We start from the raw sequence: 17169 nt of genomic DNA, 5'->3' as shown, positions 1-17169 counted from the left end.
CGAAGAGCACGCATCAAGGTCAATGCCATTGCATGCTCTTAGGTATCAATCCTTGGCCTGCATGAAAATTTTAGTTTTCATACAAAAACTCTAACAATGTGGAAAAGCATACAAAATTTAACTTCGTTTGTTACGATAGATTATCGTTATCATCCCGACGATAACAATAACCATTATTGTTATCGTGAGACGATAATATTATCGACGATATTTTTTCGTTTAGCATCTTTCAAAATACCGTTTGACGGTATCTGTATCAAAGAGTCTGGAAGTCTGAAAATTATTTTATTATTTTTTTTATTGTTTTAATTGAACGACGAAAGTTCTGGTACTCCTTTTTTAGTTGTGCTTAAAATTAATTCTTTCATTCAAAATCAAATCAAATTATTCGCTCTACAGCATTGCCTTGGCGTTCACGATTACGAGATTCCTACTCGAAACTAAGTGTCCGAAGGCTTGATTGTTGAGGTAATTGCAAACCTCTTTTTACACCTTAGTTTCCATCCACCCCGGGATTCAAACTGACGACCTTTGTATTGTGAGTCCAACTGCCTACCAGCGATTCCACCGGAACAGGACCCAGGGAGACGACTCCTGCACCTGGACTGAGCTAACGACCTAACCTTTTTAGGTTAGTCCGGGGCCAACATTTACTTCCCGTCCGACGGAAGGCGTGATCAGACAAATCTCGTCTCAAAATTTGCCACCGGAGCAACTCTCTACGAAATCGGCCGATTTCGACCATTTTTATTTTTTGTATTTTTTTAATTTGACTTAAACTTTGTGGGGGCCTTCCCTATGACCAAACAAGCTATTTTGTGTCATTGGTTCACCCTTACAAGTCTCCATACAATTTTGGCTGCTGTCCATACAAAAATGGTATGTAAATATTCTACCAGCTGTAACTTTTGAGTGAATTTTCTGATCAATTTGGTGGCTTGGGCAATGTTGTAGGTATTGTTGAGGACTTTTGAGAAAAAAACAGGTACACGGAAAATAAATTTGCAGATTTTTTTATCAACTTTTTTTCCACTAAAACTCAATTTCCCAAAATACGTATTTTTTGATTTTCGAGATTTTTTGATATGTTTTAGGGGACAAAAATCCGCAACTTTTGAACCATAGAGAAACATGGTCAAAAAATCTGCCGCCGAGCTATGAATTTTTGAAAAAATAGTGATTTTTGGAAAAAATCGAAGTTTCATGCAAAAACAAGTTTGACATTACTTTTTAATGCGAAATTGAATTTGCAATCGAAAGTACTTTACAGATTTTTTTGATAAAGGGCTCCGTTTTCAAGATATAGCCACCGAAAGTTTGATTTTAGCGAAATATTTGCAGTTTTTCAATTTTTAAAAATAGTGACCATAAGTGACCATTTCTAAAAATATTTTTTTTTGAAAAGTTCAGAAAATTTGCTATAAAATTGTCTAAGAGACATTGAAGATTGGACCTCGGGTTTCTGAGATAGAGCCGCTTTAAAAAAAGAAACACGAAAGTTGAAGTTTCCTTAATCTCACCAAAATAACCCACCATTTTCTAATGACGATATCTCAGCAACTAATGGTCCGATGATCAATGTTAATACAAGAAACATTCGTGAAATTTTCCGATCTTTTCGAAAAAATACTTTGAAAATTTTTAAATCAAGACTAACATTTTAAAAAGGCCAAACATTCAATATTTCGCCCATTTAAAAAATTACCCTTCTGGGATATTTCAACAAATAAATAACTAATGTTTTTTTTATATTCCACAGGAAACTACGGAAGCGCCCGTAACTGACCCCGGATCGCAGCCCCCACAACCGCAGCAAACCAACAAACCACAGCCACCGCCAACAGCTGAACTTGCAGCAGCACCTGCAACAACTGTTGCTGTCCCGGCAGACACCACAATCTGCCCCAACAGCAGTAGCACAAGCAACAACACTGTAGTAAATGAGTGAATGTCGCAAAACGGCCTTTAAAGCAAACCCAAATTTCGGACGACGCGAATAAGCGCGTGGAGGAGCATGTAATGTTCCTCGAAACACCAACCACGGATAGAGCAGGAGAGCTAGAGCGTACACCATTTGTGAGAAGAAAATCAACCAATCAAGCAATTTCTAACTCTAAGCTTTTCGCGAGGAGGAGGTAGAAGGGGAAAAGTGTGTATTAAATTATTTTCCGTTTCTTTTTTTAAGTGATGTTATTTTTTTCTGTTTTCTGTAATTATTTTTTGTTTAACATTCTGCAATAGCATTTTTGCGCACTTTGGCGTAATAAATTAAAATAAAGCTAAATGATTTTACTGCAACAAAACAGCTTTTCCCTTCGCAAGTATACGCTTCTCTTGGGAAATACAAATGTGTGGCGAAATGACTAAAATTACACAGTTTACCGGTTACATGTTGTTTAAGTTGGAAGATTTTTTTTTATAGGTGAAAACACGGTTGATGAAAGAGTTTAGAAAGTGAGAGAAAGAAAGTGTAAGAATGAGAGTTATATCATTTAATAAGTTAGGAGCCTTTTTGTTTATCATTATTTTATCATGACTCTTGCGAGAGATTGAGAAAGAGAGAGAAAGAGCAAAAATTGCGCGAGATAGAACGGTCTATTATTTATTGTACATTTTCTTCCCAAATTGCGTTTAAGAAACCATAACCAATATATATATTAATATATATCACTTAGAAGAAGTAAGCAAGAACAAATTTAAAGAAACACACACACACAAACTCACGCAAATTCACTTAATGAAATCAGATTTTAAAAAACAATTGTGGAAAACAGATCTTATAGGACGGTAGTAAGTTGTAAATAAGCCTAAATTGCACTCATTCTACGGAAAACAATAGAAAAGAAAACTGTTTGATGCAACGTAAACTAACTGCAATGATATAAAATACCAAAAACATATTTGAACAACAACAAAAAAGTATTTGTCTAGGCTGCAATATTGGCATTCATCAGAAGAAAGGTAAGGAAAGTTAACCATTTTGTGATACGCACGTTTTATACACACACACACACGAGAGAGAACCTAACCCGAAAGTCACCACACACCCGTAATTCGGATCGTTCGTCCTAAATCCAGCAAAAATCCGTCTTTTTTTGTACTTATCCAATTTTCGTAAAGCCAAACCCCTTCCAAGCATTTCCGCAAAACATTGTGTACTTAGCGTGGAACCATCCAAACCAAAACATGCTTCCTCAAAGTTATCAAATTCCCTCCCACAAAAATGGGGGACGATCCGGGGGAAGAGTGTGTGTGGGTGTGTGAGCCCTTTCGAGGTTGAGACAATAACATCAAACATCAACCAGCCAGCTGAGAAAAAAAAAACAAAAAAAAACGTGGAACTGACTTGAACTTGGAAAACGAGCGCGGAATACCGAAATACACAGTGTCTTATAGTCTTTGAGTTGTCCTCGCCGTGTCGTCGTCGTCGTCGTCATCGTCGTTGTTGTGTAGAAAATCTGTGGTGGAGGCTGAGGCAAGGGGATTGTCGGAACGGAAAGTTTCGGAAACTTAAGTGCAACATTTATTTATTTTAATTTTTTACTCTGCAACAACAAACTGTGGTGAAACTCCATTTTGAAACATAGAATATTTAATTTAATCCAGATTGCTTAATGTTTTTATTTTATTTCTATTTTAAATCGAAAAATGTTGCAAAATTTCAATCGAAAAATAGAATTTAGTTGAAGTGAATCTGCTTCAAAAATGATATATTTACAATTTTTCAAATTATTTTGATTGTTTCATTATTTTTGTTCAGTTTTTTATGTTGGATTTGCTCAAAACTTGTAAGATAATTTTTATTCATTGATTTCATAAATCTCATTTGAATTTTAAGGAAATAGTTTAAACCTATAGGTTTCAAAGTTTGTTTGGCCTGCAGCCCCTCTTATTTTCATAGTTTAGATTATTTATTTGTATAATATACCAAAGTTTAAAAATGTAAATGACACATACTCTTGTTTTTTTTCTCTAAAACGAAGCTTTTCAAATCTTTCAAAACTATTTTTTTATTATTGATTTTTTATGCTATTAATTTATGATTGTGTAATTTGTTTTTTTTTTTTGTAAACAATTGTTGTAAAAAAATTGTAAATTCAATACCTTCAAAAACGAAAAATATGAAACAAATTAAATTACGTTTTTAAAACAAAAAATGTATAAAAATAAAATAAAACAATAATAATAATCTGAAGAAAAAACACAATGTCCAAATTTTTTAAAACAGACATTTCTCGACCTGTTTTTTAGGTCCTATTAACAAATGTAAACATTGAGTGTATCGCTTTCACACCTTATTGTCATATCGGAGTAAGCGGGATACACTTAGGGTTTACATTCGTTCATAGGACCTTATTAAAAAAAAAGTATAGATTTCATAAATTTTGAATAAAAAACATGAATAAATCCAATTTTTTTCAACTAAAAATACTTTTTTTTTCATTTTTTAAAGAAACCATTTTAACCTCAAAATTTTATAATCAGCAAATAAAAAAACATAAATGAAATTTTCAAAGCTTTGGATGATAATAAAAGACAGGAATTGAAATAAATATTTAATTAAAAAGAAGCTTATAATTCTTTTATGTCAACAAGGTTTTTAGTATTTTTTGCATTTAAAATTTCAAACAATTTCACAAAAAAAAAAAGATTTACATATTAAAACAATAATCACTGTTACAAGATTTTTAAATCTAACATTATTGCAATTTATAAAGAAAACAGAAATTCAAACAATTTACGAAATTTTTAAAGAAATATTAAATTAAAGCTAAAAAAACACTCAGAAAAGTTTGTTTAGCTTAAATAAGTTGAAAAACTTTGATTTTCAATTATTTTTGTGCATACACGTGAGCAATTCTCTGAGATTTCGGCCATTCAATTTTTTTTGCTGTATTTTGTAATCCGGCTGAAACTTATTTGGTGCCTTCGGTATGCCCAAAGAAGCCATTTTGCATCATTAGTTTGTCCACATAATTTTCCATACAAATTTGCAGCTGTTCATACAAAAATGATACATGAAAATTCATAAATCTGTATGTTTTGAAGGAATTTTTTGATCGATTTGGTGTCTTCGGCAAAGTTGTAGGTATGGACAAGGACTACACTGGAAAAAAAATGATAAACTATTAAATTTGTTTTGGTGATTTTTAATTCCACTTTTTGTCACTAAAACTTGATTTGCATAAACACTATATTGATTATTTTTTTACTTATTGATAGTTTTTAGGGGACATCAAATGCTAACATTTCAAAAATACTGATTTAAAAAAAATTAAACTGTTGTCGCAAAAAAATTTAACTTCATTTTTCGATGCAAAATTGAATTTGCAATCAAAAAGTACTCTAGTGAAATTTCAATTAAGTGCACCGTTTTGAAGTTAAAGCAATTTTAAGGTAACTTTTAAAAAATAGTTGCAGTTATTTTTTATTTTTAAAATTAGTGCCCATGTTTGCCCAATTTTGAAAACAAAATGAAAAGCTGAGAAAAATCTCTATGTTTTGCTTTTTTGAACTTTGTTGATACCACCCTTAGTTGCTGAGATATTGCCATGCAAAAGTTTAAAAATAGGAATATTGATGTTTTCTAAGTTTCACCCAAACAATCAATAATTTTCTAATGTCGAGATATCTCGGCAACTAATGATCCGATTTTCAATGTTAAAATATGAAACATTCGTGACATTTTCCGATCTTTTCGAAAACAATATTTTCATTTTTGAATCAAGACTAATATTTCAAAAGGGCGTAATATTAAATGTTTAGCTCTTTTGAAATGTTAGTCTTGATTTAAAAAAAATATATTATTGCCGTAATGATCGGAAAATTTCACGAATGTTTCATGTTTTAACATTGAAAATCCGACCATTAGTTGCCGAGATATCGAGAATTTTTTCAACAAAATGGCAACCGCGATTTGTACTCAATAAATGTAAAAATCAAATTAAAATGGTGTTTTAATTTGTTCATTTCGAAAAATAAAAATATAACCCAAATAAATGTGTTACCACCACCCGGCAAACCCCTCCACCTCCTCGCCCCCCTCGCCACTCAAACACGATTGCCTTAAAACATACATTTGTATTGTGTGCGCGTCTGTTTTTTCGACAAATATTTGTGAAAATTGAAGATCTTTGCGTATCGTCTGTGTGAACAGACACACACACAACAAAACGTGACCTTTTTTTAAAAGCCCCATATTCTGCCCTACCCTGGGCCAAGTGCGATCTGTTTTTGGGATCGGTCGATATTTGCGCGATATTTGTAACAATTAGACACATTATACAACAAAAAAAAACTACATCCAGAGAATAATCACCACGTTTACGTTCACAGTTGTGAAGCAAGGTAAAAATTTAGAAGAAAAAAAAACACTGCATTTTATACAAGCAACATTTTTAGGCTGAACAATGTGCGCTTCATATTTAAAGGATACACCACCAAAATTTGTTGTGTAAAACAGTAACCACAAAAAGGATAAAAATGTGAACCGTTTTGTTCGAAATCCAAAAAATAAACCTATTAAAAACTATAAACAGCAGCTGAAGTTTGTCGCAAAACCAAAAAATAAACAAAAATCAATACTCTTATATGCACACTTACACAAACACACCAGAATGAAACAGATTCGATTTGTAGCTATTGTACAATTATCAAACAAAGAAGAAAAAAAAACTTTCAAATCTTACACCAACTTTTCTGCAAAACTTAACTACTATTACACCACTACTACTACTACTTCTACTAAACTATACTGTATCTGTAAGACAGCAAACTACACGCAAACAAAAAAAAACAAACAAACACATATTCGTAAGATGGAATAAAGTGAATTTAAGCAAACTACACAAACAACAAAAAATCATAAAAAAAAAGTTTAAACAAAGAGGAAAAGTGCGAGCATGAGCAAAAAAAGTATTATTAACGAAGCATGTCAATTTCCAGCTCTGTAACGGAATTTTCCCCCCACTTTACGCCTGCTTTTCTTCTAAAGTTTCCTGTATGTTCGTCTTTTTTAACGAAAAAAAAAAATCTTATACTTTTAAAATTTCAACACAAAAAAAAACAATTGTTAGTTGCAGGACGACAACAGAAGATTTTCCATTCACTTTTTGAAATTAAATTAATGATTTACATTTGTGCCTCAAAACAAGAACACATATCCGTTTTTGTTGTGCAATGAAAAACTCCAAACATGAAATTTCGTGCTTCTTTTTATCTTTCGATTTTTGTTTGTGCAGAACGAGTAGTAATTGTTCCTTATGTAGCATGGAAGTTGGTGTTTCATAAATAAGTTCTTGTATAAAAATGGTATAATATTTAAACAATTAAAAAAAAATACACGCGACGTATTGCGGTCAAGTAAAAATATACGAAAAATGTATAAAAAATATAAATCAATCTTGTGTATTGTGTTTAAATTCAAGCAGCTGATGACAGTCCATGAAGCGGAAAATTTCAATTTGTCTTGTCTACTTGAACAAAACGATTACAGTTCGCTCGAGTGTCCAAGATTCTCGAAAAAAAATCACTTCGGATACTCGAATCTAAAAGAAACGATGTCCTGTTTTGATCTTAAGCGATTTTACAGGGTTGTTACGGAGAAGTCGGAAAAACATCTGCGCCAAATACGCGTCGTTCCAAACCCCAATCCGCACCATTTAAAGAAAAAATAATTTCTCGATGAACACACAAGAAAACTTAACTTGTTTTATGTTTAAGGGCTCCTTGGGAATGAACGCAAAAATTACAAACGTTTATTTAAAGTTGTATTCGATAAATAATACTTTAAATGAGGCCGAATTTCAGAACGTAGAATCTAAAAAAGACGAAAATTTTAAGGACAAATTTATTTTTGCTGGGATGAAATGTGTGTGTGTGTGTGTGTGTGTGTGTGTGTGTGTGTGTGTGTGTGTGTGTGTGTGTGTGTGTGTGTGTGTGTGTGTGTGTGTGTGTGTGTGTGTGTGTGTGTGTGTGTGTGTGTGTGTGTGCAACCAACCAAACGGGACCACGCGCCCGCTTCTTACAAATTGAGTTGTTTCCGTGTATTTTCAGATCTACATTCTATACATGCAAATAACTCGCATAGGCATTTGGAAGGTGTTATAGCTCTGCCGAGCTTCGGTGACCCATTTCTACGCTGGCTAGCCGAGCGCGAGGTACTTCAGCTTTATCGACAAGCCCCGCCCTGAAGAACGTTTGCACCAATCGGATTCAAACGTTATTTAGAACTTCCGAACCCTTGTCAAATGGACAAGGACCCAGCACGTATATAGTTGATAGTAACAGTATTCCTAATTCCAGACATGGCTCACCAAGTCGCGATGGCCTAGTGGTTAGCATTTTTGCTTACCAATCCAAAGGACGAGGGATCGAACCCCGACTCGAGCGACTTTGATTTTTCGTTCATGTTCAGAGTTTCAAGATTTATATTTCCTATGCTTTCTCGGTGGGAGCAGATGGGAATCGAACCCAAGACCATTCGCTTACAAAGCGAACACCGTAACCAGTCAGCCACGGCCGCTCCCTCAATTTATTTTTGCTGGGATGAAATAAACCAAAAAGAAAAACTTTGAAATAATAATGGCAAAAAAAGGAATCTTAAATAGAAATTCAAACATTTAGAAGTTGAGATATAAAAACAAAATAAAAATTAAACTAAAACAAATTAAAAAAATCATAATATTTCAAAAATTTATTCATAAATCTAGGGATTTAAAAATTTAGCCAGTGTCACTCAGAAAAATCGAAGCACGAAATTTTTCTAACCTATTAAATTTTCTGTAATCTAAGATGGTGACAATGATTGTGGCATTGAACAATTTCAGAATTCTGCAGTTTTTCAGTTTGTAAAAGGTACAGACATTAAGAATTCAGTAGTTCTTTTTTAAAGTTTTCTTTTATTTTACTTACTTTTAAGTTAAGAATTTAAGAAATAATTTTCGGTTCTTTTAATTGCTTTAAATTTTTTGAGTTTAAGAATTTAGACTTTCAAAACTTTAAAATTCTTAAGTTTTTAATGTGTTGAATTGCAGATTTATTTGATTTGGAATTTAGCAATCTAGGATTTTTTAAAATTTTGGAACCTGAATAAAAAACTATAACAATCTAAAATGATTTGAATTTTTAATTTTAACTTTGAAAACAGCTCCCTCCGTGTACGCACGAGAGCATGCAGCTAGTGCTCAGTGCTCCATCGTTTTTTTCGATTTTTTTCGCCGTAATTGATTGTGGTTACCCGCGAGTTTGCTTCTCCAGCATGCCAAAGGCCGGCCGTGGCCGTGGCAGTTCGAGTGCGGCCTCGAAAAACCCGCGAAGTTCGTCTACCGGCCGTGTGCAAAAAGGTAAACAAACCAACGCCGTGTCGGCCGCCATCGCGCAGGGGAGCGTCAGCGCTGAAGGCATCGACAAAAAGTTACTACATCCTGGATATGTCCCAAGATCACCAGTGCGAACCCGTTCCGGTACTTCCGGTGCCACGACCAGTGGCACATCAACATCCGCCAACATCCCCATCAGGAACGAGTTCCAGATGCTGAGCGACGACGAAGAAAATAACAACTCTGACGGTAGCAGCACTACCGACGACGACGACGACGATGATGGTCGTGCACGGAAAAAAGTGCCGACGTCAAAAAAGAACAACTCTCCAGCGGAACGTAGACCACCTCCAATTTTTGTTTTGGACACGTTAGCGGACGATGTTGACGAGTTGCTGGAAGGCCTCGGATATTGTCTGAAAATCGGTAAGACGGCAGTGCAAGTGATCACACTGACCAAAAAGAATTTCGACCTGGTGTTTGAAGAATTGAAGCGTAGCAACTTCAACTTCTACACATTCAACCCCGAGAAGCCCCCTGTTAAGGTTGTCTTGCAGGGTTATCAAGACCGTCCGATCTCCGACCTGAAGGGTCACCTTTCGGACGCCGGAATAAAACCGCGGGAGATTAAAGTGCTCTCGCGCAAGACAACAGTAACAGGTACACACACACTGTACCTGTTGTACTTCGACCGCGGCACCGTCAAGATCCAAGACCTGCGGCGGACTAAAACGTTGGACGGTTTTTGGGTAAACTGGCGGTTTTACACCAAGAACCCGACGGACGTAGCGCAATGCCACCGTTGCCAGAAATTCGGCCACGGCTCGCGGAACTGCAACCTCCGGCCCCGCTGCGTGAAGTGCGGTGAGTCACACCTCTCGGAGGCGTGCGCACTGCCACGAAAGGCGGACTTGGGGGACAAGGCAGAACAAACCAAGCCGCGCGTAAAGTGCGCGAACTGTGACGGCAACCATACCGGCAATTACCGCGGATGCGTCGCGCGCAAGGCCTACCTCGAGGAGCAGGAAAAGAGAAAAAAGAAAGCGTCCCACCCTCCTCAGCGAAGTTCGAGCGCAGCCGTTCCTGCAGCTGGCACAGGTTTCCGGTTTCCAGCGTAATACCACCTCATCGACCACCATTTTTTTGTCTAACCTAACTCCCTCTATTACTCATCTTATCTCCCTACCTTCCCCCCCTCCTCCTACCTTTTCTACACAAACCCTTCTTTAACAATCACTTTTTTCTAATCTTCCTCTTAAACTTCTATCTTACCCCTTCCTCCCCACACCTTCCCAATTTTACCATCATATAACCCCCCACTCCCCATAAACCATATCACACTACACCTAAACACAACCACACTCCAATCCCATCCCCAAACATCCTAAAAATAAACACTAAAAAAACATACACAATCAATTTCAACTACCTCCCATCCAATAACCCACCCCTTAAATCATTCCCCCCTCATACCTTCCCCACCCCCACATAAAATCCCAACCCCCACCCCACCAATACACAATCAACAACACCCCACCCCCCTACATATCATTTAAATCCCCCAAATACCCCCCCCCCCCCCCAAAAACCCCTCCTCAAAAAAAAAAACAAAAATTATAAAAACAACTTCCAAATCCTAACATAACCCTTCAAACCTAAATCCCAACCTCTAAATTCTCCACTAACCACATCTCATCATAAACTCCATATCATTTACTTTACCACAATATCTAAACTCAAAATCCACTATCTATCACAAAATTTCCCCACCCAAAATCTCCACCCCCACTCCCCATCCCCACCCAAAATAAACATACCACCATAACTACAACCACTCCCAAAATCCAATATCTCACCCCCACACAAAATTATCCTAAAAAATTAGCCAACAAATCCGCGCTTACTCGCGTCCATAACAACCCTGGATTTAGAACTTTAAAATTCAAACTGCTGACCGCCAAAACGGCGCCACAGTGGGCAAAAACGGGTGAAAAAACGGATCTTTTGATGCCATCAGTTTCTGCCTATCGAAAGTATCATTTTTAATGTAAAAAATTACGAGGAATCGATTTGTGGTACTCTTACTAGCGGCAAATGACGGGAAGTGGTCCATTTTACCCCATTAAGCCTTTTTTGGGGTGTTTTTCTCGAATATCTTCAACTGCCGTAGTTTGCCGCACTTCTAAAGTATCTTATTTTAAGTAAAAAATCACGAGAAATCGATTGGTGACATTCTCAATAGCGGCAAATGAAACTCATAAACGGCAAACACCGGCAAAGGCCCATTTTGCCCCATCTACCCCGTGTTATGTGTTTTCTTGAATATCTTGAATTGCCGTGGTTTCCCAAAGTTATAAAAAAGTTATTTTGAACAAAAAATCGCGTGGAATCGATTGAGAACACTCTAACTTTGGCCGATTTTGCCCCATTTCATGTGTTTTTAGTCAATATTTTGAACGTGTCGTGATTTCCTATATAGTTTACAGGAATGTTATGGTACAATTCATAGTACGTTCAAGATATTCACGAAAAACAACTCAAGAAGGAGTAAATGGGGCAAAATGGGCCCTTCTCGCCATTTGCCGCAAATTAGAGTGTTCTCATACGATTCCTCGAGATTTTCTGCAATAAATAACATTTATTTAAAGTTTAGGAAACCATGGCAATTCAAAATACTGAAGAAAACGCATAAAGAAAGGGCCCTTCTCGTCATTTGCCGTTTATGAGAACGCCACCAATAGATTATACGTGATTTTCTGTATAAAATAACTTTTTTTTTAACTTTGGGAAACAACGACAATTCAAGATATCAAAGAAAATACATAAAATGTGGTAGATGGGGCAAAACGGGCCTTTGCCGTCGTTTGCCGCTCATGAGAACACCACCAATCGATTCCTCGTGATTTTCTACATAAAATAATATACGTTTAAACTATAGGAAATTATGTCATTTCAAGATATTGATGAAAACACATTAAAAGGGGTTATATGGGGCAAAATGGGCCCTTGCCGTCATTTGCCGCCATTGAGAGTGTCACCCATCGATTTCTCGTGATTTTTTACAAATAATAAGATACTTTAGAAGTGCGGCAAACTACGGCAGTTGAAGATATTCGAGAAAAACACCCCAAAAAAGGCTAAATGGGGTAAAATGGACCACTTCCCGTCATTTGCCGCTAGTTAGAGTACCACAAATCGATTCCTCGTAATTTTTTACACTATAAATGATACTTTTGACAGGCAGAAACTGACGGCATCAAAAGATCCGTTTTTTCACCCGTTTTTGCCCACTGTGGCGGCGGTGATGCAATATTGAGAAAATGTATTTGGTAATGTAGTAGGAAATCAACGCAAAGCGATTCTGACGTCCCAAAATTTTGTGCTAAGTGATATTTGAATAAACCCTTAACAACACAAGGTCTTATCAAGAAATATGTACTTATTTTTCGAATTTTTTATTGCCTTTCCGCATTAAACACATTTTTGGGCTTATCTAGTTACACTCTTCTTAAAAATGTCTAAGACGAATAGAAAAAAAGGTCACACCTTGTCTTAAATATACTTTATTTTGAGAACACTCGATTATTCTGTCACAAACTTGACATCACATCGCGTCATAAAATCGGTTTTAAGGGGTCACACATGTAACACGTGTTCATATTGGTTTTCCTAAACATAATGAAAATCTTTCCAACTTAGGTTCTACACATTTCTTTCAGAAACGCTCATTGTCTGGCTTCCTTCCTCATTCTAATCTAACTTAACCGTTCCCAACGGATGTTCCAGTTTGACGATCGACAAGCTGTCGAAAAACGTTTCTTTCTCGTTCATGGGCGTCCGCCGTTCGGCAGTCTTGCGCGCCGCCGCGGGCGTTGGCGAGTTCCGGTTGATTCCGGGAGCCGGTTTCAATGGCGGTGGCGCCGGCGTCTGTCGGTGGACATTGACCAGGTGCCGATCGAACTCGTCCTTGGCGTTGAAGATTTGCGGACAAAAGCCGCACGCGAAGATTTCCACCTTTTTGGTGGTGGGTGGTTCCGGTTCCGCTTTTTGGGTTGGAGTGGGAGGTGCGCTGCGGTGGGTCCTCAGGTGGAAGGTTAGCAGCTTCTGCTCGAGGAACTTGGCCCCGCACAGTTTGCACTTGTACATGATGGAACCGTGGCCACCGGCGCGGACGTTCTGCGCCGAGTGGGAGAGTTCGTGCTTCTGGAGGGTGCCTCGGTAGCCGAAACGCATGTGGCACGTTTTGCACTCGAACGGCTTTGATTCGCTGTGACTCTTTTTGATGTGGGTTTGCAGGAGGCAGTTGTACATGAAGGTTTTCCCGCAGAGTTCACATTTGGGCAGGGATGGAGGACCACCGCTGCCGCCACGCGGCTTCGTTTTACCGTTTTCCGTCGCAAGGAACTCGATCGGGTCCAGATCGACCACCATCGACTCGTCCTGGGTTTGTTCCGGATCTTTGGTACGTGCGCTGTCTTCCAAGTCATCTACCGGGGCTGAAAATAGAGAAAAGATCAATCAGTTCGAGTTTTGAATTTTTAAATTTTATTCTAAAAAGTCAACAACGGCAACGGCTACTACGACCAAAGCACCGCCCCCGTTGCTATGCGTGAGCAATGAAAAACATAAATAGCTGCGCGCGCGCTTGGCAACGCCCCCCTTGGCAACGAATCAACAAGCCGAAAAGGTATATACCCGAGTGCACCCCTACCAAACCCCTCATTCCCAAACTGGAGATGGCGGCGTACGGTCGTATTCTACTATTTCTAATACGCAATTTCTTTTCTCTCTTTCTAGCGCACCGCATGGGTGTCTGGCGGCCCCGGCCAGCCCTGGCCTATGACCCGGATGTCGAATCGGGCATCCGGGATGATGACGATGACGATGACCTGGCAGAACTCGCAGTGGCCTATTTCGAGCGGCTCAACGAGCTAGACCGCGCGTCAGTGGTTCACGAACCGAGATCGCTAGCGGAACTAGCTTTCTCAGCGATCCCGGTTACGGAACCACTCGACGATTGGACCTCTAATCAGGTTTACTATTTCGGACCTGCTGGGGTGATTCTGGAAACGGAATCACTCTCAGATCAAAATTCTTTAACTAACTATTTCGTTCCTAGCAATTCGATCGAATCCGTGGTGGATCCGGCACTGCCGGGTCCATCATGGGCTTTCCAAATTCCAAATGAAAACTATTTTGACCAACCCGTGGCGGCTTCGTCGGAGTCGAATCCATCGTTGGGTATAGAAAATTCTCATTACATTGATTTAGACCAACCCGGTGTGGATTCGACTCCGGCGGATGCGCCATCGGGAACCGAAATTTACCCTGATGACACGATTTTGGCCCAAACTGTGGCGATTTCCAATGAGAAATTGCCCACAGTACAAAATTTAAAAGTTCAAACTTTCGGCAACTGTCAAAGTCTCGGTAACCGTGGTTTTCCCCGGTTGCTGAGATTGCGATATTCCAAATTTTCACTGTTTTCAAAATATTTTTCTTGTTTTTGTGTTTGTTCTTTGGTTGCGTTTTTGTTTATTGTTGAATTAGTTTAGAATGTAGTTTAGAGCTAATTTGGTAGAATTTCCAAATTTTGTGTGCTTTTTCTATCGTAGATAGACCTGAACATTGATAGTTTGAGCTGATGAAATTTGTCCAACCGACATTTCATTTTCATTCATGCAAATCTATACGATACGAACCAAAATCCATTAAAAGGTCTGTGATTGTATAGGTTTGTGTGAATTATTTTGAAATGTTGGTTTGCTAAATTCACAGTTTTTCAAATTGACAATGTAACTCGTATCTTTTTCGAAGCTATTTAATGTTTTTATTATGATTTTTTTTTCTTTATTCCACAGATCATAACTGGCTAACGAAACTAACTAACTGCAAGGGAGCATTTTTGGTAGTTGTCTTTAAATCTAGTGTATAATTCAATATAATCATTCTAATTCCTTTTGTTTGATTATTTCTTCCCCAGATCGGACTCCTTCCCTTTGTAGTGTATAGCAGATCGTGGGGGCGCTGTTCACGGACCAGCATTCGGACCTCGGTGCGGCATTGGAGCAACTTTTAGTTTAGATCAATGAATTGTAACTTTTTTTTGTAATAAAGCTTTGTTATACCAGACTTTTTGTAGTTGTATTGTTTAAATAAGATTGAGAAAATGCAAACCTCAGATGAAATTTAGATTTATGAACTATTTTTAAAGATGTTTCCTACACTTATTTTCAAATAATCCAAATATGTTGGAAATTATAGTAATATTAACAAAAATGGCATTCAGTTAAATGCACATTAATTCCAAAGAGTTATCTAAGCCCAATCGCACACTAGTTTATCATTAGTTTTTGCTGGCCGGTACAAATTTTTACCTGAAAACGCTTCGTGTGCGTACACGCAAAACTTATGCTGTACCTTAAAACTTTGAGCCCACCTTTATGGAGGTGAAAGAGAAAATATGAAAACAATATTTGCAGCGGGCTTATAAAATTTTATAACATATTTTAAGATCCAGATTAAATATCATTAAGTAAAATCCAACTTGAGTTTGAGAATGGTTTTATTTTGCGGTAAATATTTTTAATTTTTAAGCTGAATTCAATAAGTAATTTCAAATATTTTTTTCCGAATGTTTCCCATGAACTTTTTTTGTGAGTATGGGTAAAATAGGTACTATGGATAAAGCTTAAAAAAAATCAATATCAAATAAACTCGTTGACGTTTTGTATGTATGTATGTATGATCCCCATACCCGCAGGCAACTTGGTCCTGGAACACATGTGAGCGCTAGGTGAACAATTCGATCATCTTTTACTCCGTAAATCAAATAAACTCGTTGACGTTTTGTACGAAAAAAATATATATATATTAAAAACCTTTTCACGTTGCAAAAAAAAAAAAAAATCCAAGAAATTTTGAGTAATTGCAAATATGTTTAAAAAATGTGTCTCTCCAAACATTTCGCATAAAATAAGTGGTAAAACATGGAAATTTATCAAACTGAAAAAAAAACTATTAAATTATTAAATTTAATTTAAAAAAAAAATTAAAAGAGGGAATGCGTAACGAAATTTACATAAAAAAAAGTAATTAAAATATTAAAAGAAAATCAAAAAACCACACATGCATTTTACAATGATTTCTCTAATGATCGATTACAATACTTGCTGCTTCTGACGATGTTTCTGCTCTGACAATTCAAAACGGTTCAGCTACTGGCAACTTCTGGCAACTAGATAAATCAACATTGATTCAAAAATTCAATATCAAAATGTACAAAATCAAAAAAGGAACTTAGTAAAACATTTTTTTTACAAATTCAGCAATTCCCCACGAAAACAGCATGATTCGAAAAAAAAAGTTCTCCGATCGGGCTCAAAATTTGTCTGAGGATTCCTTGGCCGAAATAATTAGACCCGTATTGTTTTGTTTGACCATTAGGGTGACATACGTCGTGTTAGGGTGGTCCGAAAAATGGCAATTTTCATCATTTTTCGCAAAAACTATTTTTTTTAAAAATCATAACTCCGCGCCATTTTATCCGATTTTAGCTGTCTTAGACGCAAAAGAATGGGGATTTGTTTGGCTATTTGAGAAAAATAGTGAAAAGTTTCAAAAATCTAGCATAACATTTGAAAAGGTCGTATGAAAACTTAAAATGCTGTTTTGAAGGTCTCGGGACCAAAGAGTCTATGTCTGAAAATATTTTTATCGGATTCCTCGGAAAATTTCACATAAAATATCAAAAAATGGTGAAGTTATGTTTTCGATACTCTGAGATACGATTTTTTGAAAATGAAAACTGGGGTTTTCGACGCGCCACGCGCAAAAATGGCGAAACCGG

The 17169-nt window shown here is 37.0% G+C and overlaps 2 protein-coding genes across 4 annotated transcripts in view; one reads left to right on the top strand and one right to left on the bottom strand.

Annotated features, from left to right (window-relative positions):
* The window catches only part of LOC120421455 (rho guanine nucleotide exchange factor 11), a 156593-nt gene extending 153115 nt beyond the window's left edge, over positions 1 to 3478 (top strand). The window contains exon 27 of one of the 3 annotated variants that reach the window (XM_039584666.2): positions 1760 to 3478. In XM_039584666.2, coding sequence (XP_039440600.1) covers positions 1760 to 1948 — 189 coding nt within the window. In that variant the 3' untranslated portion in view covers positions 1949 to 3478. The remainder of the gene's footprint in view (positions 1 to 1759) is intronic. The other 2 variants (XM_039584667.2, XM_039584668.2) reach the window with 2 other exon arrangements.
* A 9586-nt stretch (positions 3479 to 13064) lies between these two features.
* Positions 13065 to 17169, bottom strand: part of LOC120421480 (zinc finger protein 808-like) — a 35089-nt gene continuing 30984 nt past the window's right edge. The window contains exon 5 of the mRNA XM_039584697.2: positions 13065 to 13816. Coding sequence (XP_039440631.2) covers positions 13071 to 13816 — 746 coding nt within the window. The 3' untranslated portion in view covers positions 13065 to 13070. The remainder of the gene's footprint in view (positions 13817 to 17169) is intronic.

This window comes from Culex pipiens, chromosome 2 (assembly GCF_016801865.2).
Source record: "Culex pipiens pallens isolate TS chromosome 2, TS_CPP_V2, whole genome shotgun sequence".
Classification (NCBI taxonomy): Eukaryota; Metazoa; Arthropoda; class Insecta; order Diptera; family Culicidae; genus Culex; species Culex pipiens.
The sequence above is the reverse complement of the archived record's forward strand: the minus strand, read 5'-3'. Positions and strand labels throughout refer to the sequence as shown.